The 9,711-nt window shown below is 34.0% G+C and overlaps 1 protein-coding gene across 1 annotated transcript in view; it reads left to right on the forward strand.

Moving 5' to 3' along the window:
* tnr (tenascin R) overlaps nt 1-6,346 on the forward strand; it is a 240,956-nt gene extending 234,610 nt beyond the window's left edge. The window contains exons 26-28 of the mRNA XM_015373217.1: nt 279-440; nt 794-957; nt 3,169-6,346. Coding sequence (XP_015228703.1) covers nt 279-440; nt 794-957; nt 3,169-3,288 — 446 coding nt within the window. The 3' untranslated portion in view covers nt 3,289-6,346. The remainder of the gene's footprint in view (nt 1-278; nt 441-793; nt 958-3,168) is intronic.
* The last annotated feature ends 3,365 nt before the right edge of the window (nt 6,347-9,711 follow it).

Here is a 9,711-nt window from a genome sequence, read left to right on the forward strand (position 1 = left end):
AGTGCATTCTTCTGTTTTCTCCCCACCTCAGACCTTTATTAGTTTTATGATCTTGACCCCACGACTTGATCAGGGAGCTTTTTATACATATATATATATCTATATCGATATATCTATATCTATATCTATATATCTATATATATATATATATATATATATATATATATATATATATATATGTGTGATCATTTTTGTGTCACTTTTAAGTGACATTTACATATGTCAAGATGCACTTTGAAGTTTTATTAAATTTACTTCAGTTCTTGCTTTTTCTGCAGGTCTTGACAACATCCAGAAGATTGCATCTCAGGGCCGATATGAGCTGAGAATTGACATGAAAGATGGGCAGGAATCAGTTTATGCCAATTATGACAAGTTTTCCATTGGAGATGCCAGAAACCTATATAAGCTCAGGATTGGAGAGTACAATGGGACTGCTGGTAGGTACCAAAAGAATAATCAAACAGATATTTAACACTAACAACTAATATATGAGCCATCATTGGTTTGACAGCTAAGACCTACATAGCTTTTTCAGCTTTCCAATCTCTCCAAACTTTAACTTTACTGTTAATATGGCCTTATGTTAAAAAGTATCCGTATCCCTGTAGTATTAATGAGTTAACTTCTATTTTCCAAATTGTACCCATGATACTTTAGAGCTCCTTTCTTCTATAGTCCACATAGCCCTGTTACTTAAAAAAACACAGAACTATGTTATTATTAATTCTCTTTGGTATGTCTTTATTTCCCAGCTTAACTTTATATTTAATGCTCTTTTTCTAAATCCCAGGTGACTCTCTCAGCTACCACCAGGGTCGTCCATTCTCAACTAAGGACAGAGACAACGACATCGCTGTCACTAACTGTGCCTTGTCCTACAAAGGAGCCTGGTGGTACAAGAACTGCCACCGGGCCAACCTCAATGGAAAATACGGAGAATCCAGGCATAGTCAGGTAAATACTTTTACTCACTTTGTTTCCTTTCATTTACAATTTATACATTGATATATAACTGTGATAAGTTGTAAAACTGGCAATTTTACTAGAGTTGTTCTGTTTCAAAGTGGACCTCTTTGCATTTAGTATATGGTTTAGTTTCAACTTTGTATGAGGAAAGAATTTATGAGAATTTATTAGATAAGAAATAAAATTGTATGGACTAAAGTCAAAGAGTTTCAGGAAGTTCTGGAGTACTCCCTTTTGTTCAGCAAATGATTGTGGATGATTTTAGATCATTTAACAGAGCAGGATAAGCACGGGAACAAATTCTGACAAAAAACAACAACTTACCACATAGGTTACCACTATTAGTGGTAACGTAACCTATGAGGTAAATAATTAGTGCTTTAAGTTTGCACTATTGTAGATAAAAAGATATTGATGGTGTGCAAACACATCAAAGGTTTATCCTTTCTATTTTCTGTCCTTTGAATAATCACAAAACAATGTAGCTCACTCAGGACAAATACAAAAACAGAAAAGAGATACTAACTTCCAGACTTTAACCTAATCCACTAACTATCTTTTATATCAAACCATGCTGCAAGTTTTTTGTGGCTATGATCTGAATTCTATCAAAATCTATGCAAAATGAAAATTCCTACTCTGCCTGTCGGGAGTCATTCCTCTATTTTCACTTTACTGCAATATACTGTTTTTCTTTGGTCATGTGTACCAAAAGCCGTCATTCAGATCAATTTGGTTACCTCTGTATAATTTATTAGTATTCTGTCAACAAATATAGCCCACCAACTGTTCCTGAATGGCTAAAAACCACTGAGAAGAGGAATCATGTGACATTTACAAAAAATCATTTGGGAAGTTTCTGGCTCCATACCAGTTTTGCCAACCAGTCCGCCCACCATCTCCACATGTCAAAGTATTCCTGCATATCAATTAATGCATGGATGTATGTTCAAACTAACTAATGTAGCTTTTTGTGCAGAATTGCTCTGCAAAAATAGAGGAGATATTTCTTAGGACCTCCCATATTCTAAAACCTAAAAACCTAGGACAGATTTGCCAAAAGGTGCTTAGCAAAAACACACATAAGAGGTGAACCGAGTCCAGCTTCCCAACTGGTATAAAGCACCAGAGATTTCTGTAGCTTTGCTTGTGGATATGATGTGGTGGCTGACTTTCTTTTTGTTATTTTTGGGTCAATTTGAATCAATCACCAATTAAACTAAATGTCCTCATTTGAAAAGGTTGACATTTTCAAAGTGCATTTTGGCATTTGCGAAAATCGACATGAAAGGAAGCTATTACAGCACACTGATTAAAGGTTAAAACCTCTTGAATTGAAAGACTAATTATTAGTGAATTAAAATACATGAAAGAGGATCCTAAGTGGTCTGCCGGAGGAGTTCAGAAACAACAACTGCTGCAGCTTTTCTTGTTAGATTTGCCAGTTGAAAAATGTGATCCATGGCATAAGCTGTTAAGAGGACGTTGCTGAACACCTCCAAATTCTTTCCAGTAGCTATGACGGAAAGTTTGCACTGACAGAGTTAAGTTTTTATTTTGTTATTTATGTTAGGCTGCTGTTACAATACTGAGGTTACAATACCAACACCGGAAGCAAATCTTTTTTTTTTTTTGTTTTTTTTTTTCAGTAGATAAGAGGTAATAGTATTTGGAACATTTAAGTGATTTTGGTTTTAAACCCTTTCTTGACTAATTTCTGCCCTTTTTTATTTTTTTCTGTTGACATGTTAAAGCACAGACGGCGGATGCAGAGATTAAATGCTAACAGTTAAAAAGAAAATCCTTACAGAACGTCGGTAAATAAGAAGAAACAGATGGAGATGATGATCCAAAGGTCTAGACTGAGGCTATGAATAGAAGGTTATAATGGTGATGCAACTGGTCCTTCAATCTGACACGCTATTTTAACTTGAAATAATTCAGTTATGGCAAAAATCCATCCTATTTATGCAAACGCTTATTTTCCACTAAGAAAATATGTTTTTCCAGCTTTATCTTGTCTGATTTCTCAAGGCAAAATAACACAAATAATTGTGTTCATGCAGCAAGTTTATACTATAATTATGAGAAATCAGCTTCATACTTTAAGCTGGCCTATTAACCCAGAAAAAGAAAGCATTTCGATTTAAAATGCCTTTCATATTAAAAGAGCATTTGAAATGTGTGTCATTGTTGCAGGGAATCAACTGGTACCACTGGAAAGGCCATGAGTTCTCCATTCCTTTTGTGGAGATGAAGATGAGGCCCTTCAACTTCCGTAGCATCAGCAGTAAGAGGAGACGATCCGTCCCTGTATAAGCAGGCTGACTCCACCCTGCGTAGAGTTATGGATAAAAAGGAGTTGGGGTGATATGGGGGGAGGGGGGTTACATCTCTGCTGTATGTGCACCTTTCTGACTGCAAATGCAGGCTTGAATGTGTGTTGGGCTCATTAGTGAGGCTGGGAAGACTGAACACATGAGAAATTAAACAAAGCTACTAATATTTTACCTAGAAAATTTAATAATTTAATACTTTGCAACTTGTGTTAACTGGATGTGGTCAGACAATAGCGGAGAAGTTTTGACACCACATCCGAACCCTGTCGACCTTTTCACCCCTCCAGTATAAGCTGTCTTTTCTGCTGTAATTCTGCCCCGAGACAATGTTGTAATTTGTTAAATCTGTATAATGACAATGGTTGTGACTTCTGTAAAAAAGGGAAGGGAAAACAAGACTTTTTTGGTTTCCCTTAACAAGCGATTTTTCCTTCCTCAAAATGCTAAGTTGTCCTCAGAATTACTTAGGAATAAAAGATAATGCTTCTTAGCAACAACAAACTGATACTTAAATCACCGATGTATTTCTTTGAAACTCGCACCTGTAATATACAGTATATATATACACATATATAAATATATTTTTATAGCTAATTGTAGCTTGGTCCATCTATTTAATATGATTTGATGCCTTGGTTTTCAACACTCGATTAAGATTAAAAAACAATGATAGGCACTGGACTCATCAGAGTCAGGAGAAAAAGAGCAAAACTGAAGATCCACAATGACTATTGAACAAGTAGTTCACCAGCAACATCTCCATTAACTTTATTTAATTTGCGATGTTGACTACTTTAGATAAATTACATAAAGTAGAGTAATATCATCTGCTTTATTTATTTGGTAGCCCCACTGAGAGTTTTTCCGCACTGACAGTGGAAACACAGCCAAGCTGTTGTTCATTCAATTTCATGAACAAATTGAGTTGCTTATTGGTATTTATCATCACTTTGATTTCCCTTTTAAGTAAATGTGTTTAACCTTGCTGCTGATGTTAGGTTTGCTCACAGAGATGGTGCTGAAAGATGCAACAAAGACCTGTGTAATAAAGGTGCTCTGATTGGGAAAAAAAGCTCAGTCAGTTCTGTCACCAACATCTGTCTCATTTGTCCCACATTTTAAGCCTTTTGTAGTCAATGTGATTCGCCAGGGAAAAATGAAATTTACTAAACCCTATTCAGAGCTAAGTCAGTGTGGACAAAGTGCAGATTTAAGTCTGGCTTCCCTCCCGCAGCTGGCTGAAATGAACTCAACAAAGAAAGCAGAACAGAAGGTGGAGGGAAGCCAAGCCTTTCTTCTACTCACTTCACTGTTAAAGCTATTTTGTGAAACAATGGAATCCACTAACACTGCTGAGAGTGTGTTCCTCTAAGTGGGGTTGACGTAATCTGCAGCTTGCCAACCAACCATGTGTTCACATTGTCACAAGAGGCGTTCATGGCCAGTTAAACAACTGCAGGGTTTTTTTGTCTGAATTTAAGACAAACCAAACAAAACTAGAAGACAGAACGAAAATGACACCAGCACTTCAGGCAAGTTTTAGTCTTATTTATAGATAATTAAATATTTGAATTATTCATTTTTTCTTTTATTGTTTTCTTTATTTCAATTAATCCTTTCAGTTAATTCTCAATTTAAAGTAGACCAGATAATCATACTATGTATATTATTTTTTTCTATAGATTGAAAGTAGTTGCCCTTCCCTTTACTGATACCACTCCTACTAATATACTTATGTAGATATGAACTTTGTGTTTCACTTTCTCTCCAAATTAGAGAAAGCCAATGCAGAAAGCCCTCTTGGGAATTTCTGTGGGCTGAATTTTTGTAACCACTGCTGTGCAAAAGGACTGATGGAGCATACTGCATGTTGACTGAAATGCTACCAGGAGCCTGAACGGGAACAACAAAAGTCTTTAGAATATGGTCAGCATGACTTGTGCACATATTCATTTGTTGTTCTGGCTGAAAGCTGCCGCTGATATACTGTAGTTTTAAAAGTTGATTTGAATCACTTTTTTTCTAACTTTAAGCCATTTGATCAAGATCAAATCTTATTGTCAAAGGATTTCAGACTCTCTCATGCAATATACATCCAATAGTTATTTATAGTCTAGTAGATGAACATGTTTCCTAATTTTATTATCTGTACTGTTATATTACCTTTCTTTGAGGTTTTGCATTGATGAAAACTGTTCTGGTGGCTTTTCTGAAAGGAAAATGATTGTTTTTTGTGTTCTAGAAACATCTGTCATGCAAAATGTTAGGTGCTTGTAAATCATTAAAACCAGTTTTGTCATTTTCTTTTATAAATCGGGATAGGTAAATGCTTATTTTTCTCATAAATGTACTTCTACTCAGCTATGAAATTCACACAACTTTCTTGTAACAGCCCATGCAATAAATACAGTATAATATATATGTGATGCCGCTGAGTTTTGGAGACAGTCATTATTTAAGAGAAAAGCATTTGTTAATAATAACTTTAAGGTGTCTCCTGTATTGGAATACTATTGAATGTGTGCTTCTGATTTGCGCCCTAAGCATTCTGAAGTTAATTCTTTGTACAGGGTATTCCAGCAGCTTTGTTTTATGTGTCTAAAACCAATTAAAAGTTTATTTTAAGTTCCTAATGTTGTTAAAGCTGAAAAATCACTCTTATTTTATCTGAGGATAAAATAAGAGTTAACTACACGCTATGATATTCTCTCTTCAAAACTTTAATGGAATTTGAGTTTTTTTTTTAGAGTGTTGACCAATGTCTATTGGGCAACCCTTTTGATAATTTCTTGACTTTTTAGCATTTGGCTATGGCTCATTTTTTGTTGTCCTATGATGTTCTTTACACTCCTGTAAGATTGCATCAGTGTTACTGACACACTGAAGAGTTTAGAAATTCATCTGTTAATCATTAAATCACTCTTTGCAATAATAAGGTTTTTAGTATTTTGAAATATTGTTGGGTTTTTTTCCCCATCACGAGATATTTCTTGCAAAAAAAACATTTTTAGTTAAATCTTTTTTTGTAAGTAGTGTGTGTGTTTGGGGGGGTTGGGGGGGGCATGATGTCAAATACTTACTTAAATAACTCCTTTTTCTAACATATAGGTTACATTTACTCTGTAATTTACGTTTTTAGTTAAAATGTAGTCTATTGATCTTAATTGTTTGGATTTATTTGTATTACTTGGGTTGTTACTAACATGTAGTGTGGATTTCATGTTAATTGTCTGATTAGAAATATATTTACAGAGGAAAATATTGACAGGCTTATTTTATTGGCTGTATATAAATGTGTTCACATTTTTTTCAAATTTAAGTGCTCTTTTGCTTGGCTCTAAAATCTTTTACAGGAGTAATTTTTTCTATACATTTTGTAGGAAATCAAACAGGTTTTATCTTTAAGGTATGCCTGAAATAACACTTCAAAAGAGCCTCAAATATTGCCTTGATTTAATGTAGGAATTAACAATACTCTTATTTTCGCATCATGTAAAGTTTCATCAGTTTGATTCAATATTTAAAAAACATAGAAAAACAATAGCTACAAACAAATGGTATGTCTGGGAAACCAAAAGACATTCACTGTTTAAACATTTGTACAGACCTGATTGCTTAATTGTTCTTCATTTAACACATGTAACTTCAGTCACACTTGCCCATGTATATTACAAAATAAAATAAAAAAATCAACTGGTTTACATTTTCGGTATGCGTTACCAAGAACCTGTGACTTGCTGTGATCTGAAATCTTGACAGCATGAACATGTAAATGTTGATAAAATGGGATACTGACTGTTTAAATTGATTGAATTATTGTTGGATAATCTTGAATATTACTGTTCAATTTAGCTCTAGTTTGACCTAAACATGTACTATAAAGTTCCTTTTTTAAAACATTTTCTACATATTAATAAAATATTCAAATACCCTCATTCAATGACTGTTTTTACTTTGCTTTGCGGCTGTTTATTTCTGATTAGTTTATAGATGATTAGTCAGAAGAAGTTTTAGCATCTATATATTTGCACATGGCAGAAATTTGAGTCTTTGCCTTAGAGTTGGACAAAAGGCTAAATTATAGACTCACAAACAATCGAATTTCATATAACAGGAGTGAATATAAACAGGTAGATCAATTTAATAAACAACTTATGGTGTCACTATTAGGGATGTTTCATGAGCAAGGACCTCCAGAACTGGGAACTTTAACTTTCAGAACACCATGCAAAGACCCTGGGCTGGGTATCTAACTCAGGACCGTCTTGCTGCAAGAAAACGGTGCTACAAACTGTGCCACCGTGCATTCCTTATTTTGTCAATAGGTATGAAATTATGAAATCTTGTAAGGACAAGAATTTTAAAAATAACTTTTATTTTCCATTATATTTTACAAAATTTGTTTAAAAAAATTGAAAAAATATGCCAAATTTTTTGTATATGTTTTTGTTATCACTTTAAGTTAATTTACTGTATTGAATTTTGTTCCCCTTCACAAACTGATGATTTTCTTAATGGATTCCTAGTCTCCTGCGAAATGCCTTGGACAACATGACCCCCTTGAAAAAGAAAAACTTTAAAAATAAAAAGCTAATGCAGATAATAACACTTTGAAGCAAAATTGCTAGGAAATTGGACAGAAAATGGCACTCTACGTGCCCAAAGGAACCCTACCTAGTCTAAAAAAAAAACATTTTACTGCTATATAAAATGACCCTTCGTGAACCAACAACAGCATATTTTTCCTCATTAATAGAGGAGAATAAGAATGATCTTAGATTTATTTTAACACAGTTGCCAAACTCACCCATAGCCATAGCTCTGTTGAACTGTCCATCCCACCTGCTCTTAGCAGTAATGATTTTCTGGGATTCTTTATAAGTAAGAGAGATTCTATAAAAAAAAACTAAGATAATTGGAGCCCTTCTAAATAGGATTTTTTTATCTTTTGAAGGTGAGGCAGCATCTGAGATAGCCATAGAATCTGAATGTTGATCCAGTTGTTCTTTTAGAGTTAGCAAAATTTTGTTTTTATCTAAGCCTTCAACTTGTATGTTAGATCCAGTTCCAACCAGGTTATTTAAGGAAGTATTCTCTCCGATTTCCACCTCCATTTTAGTTGTGTCCCTGTTACAAGGATGTTTACCTTAGGCTTTTAAGATGTAATTAAACCTTTACATAAGAAACCGTCTTTTGACACAGATCACTTGGTCAATTATAGACCTATATCCAATCTTCCTTTCTTATCTAAAATTCTTGAGAGAGTAGTTGACAAACAAGTGTGCGACCACTTACACCATAATGAACTTTTAGAAGAGTTTCAGTCTGGCTTTAGAGCTCATCATAGCACTGAAACGGCTCTGGTGAAAGTCACTAATGATATTCTCATGGCCTTAGATAATGGACTTGTATCTGTACTTATCCTCTTAGATCTCAGTGTTGCATTTGACAGAGTTTTATCGTAATATTCTTTTTATAGGAATTAAAGGAACAGCACTAGGCTGGTTTAAGTCGTATTTCACTGACAGATTTCTGTTTTTTTCATGTTAATAAAAAATCTTCCTCATACTCCAGGGTTACCTGTGGAGTATCACAGGGATCAGTGCTAGGACCAACTTTACTATATATATGCTCCCAATCAGTAGAATTATTAGACAGCATGGAAATAATTTAATCCGTTATGCTGATGAAGATGAAGCTAACCCATTACATAGATTACAGGCATGTCTTGAAGACATAAAAACCTGGATGACTCTTTCTGCTCCTGAATGCAGACAAAACAAAAGATATAGTCTTTGGACCAGAGTCTTTGAAAAAGAAGCTAATTAGTCAGTCACTTCATTTTGATGGATTTAAATTGAACTCATATAGTAAAGTAAAAAAAAAAAAGTTGTTTTTTTAATTATTATTTATTATTTAAATTCCCTATCAAAGAGATTTCTAGAATTTCCTTCTTTCATCTGCGCAAAATTGCAAAAATTATAAATATTTATATAGAATAAATAAAACTCGACACATGTTCAATTTCTTCTCATTAAATTGAATGCAAAAGAAGCTTTCAACAAGCCATTATGTCTTGCAAAGGTAAGTTGGTATATAGGGCTACAAATGAATAAGATTAAAATATGTATTTTTGGTGGGTTTTGTGTTTGCAGAAGGTTAACAATTTGTTGCTTTCTAATGCTAATGAGTGCATCTATCCTCCTTTGCATTGTTTTTCCTTTGCATGTGTTTTTTGTGCTAGTGTGTTAACTTAGTTTTTTTTTTTTTTGTCAGTCCCTTCTTTATGTTTGCATGACTTTTTGAGTTTTCTTTGACATCATTTATTTGCATGGTGTTTGCACCCTTCTGTAACCTTAACATTCATCTCCAAAGAGTCCTTTTATAAAATGTAGGTTATTAA

The sequence above is a fragment of the Cyprinodon variegatus genome, unplaced genomic scaffold (genome assembly GCF_000732505.1).
Source record: "Cyprinodon variegatus isolate N-32 unplaced genomic scaffold, C_variegatus-1.0 Scaffold83, whole genome shotgun sequence".
Lineage (NCBI taxonomy): Eukaryota > Metazoa > Chordata > Actinopteri > Cyprinodontiformes > Cyprinodontidae > Cyprinodon > Cyprinodon variegatus.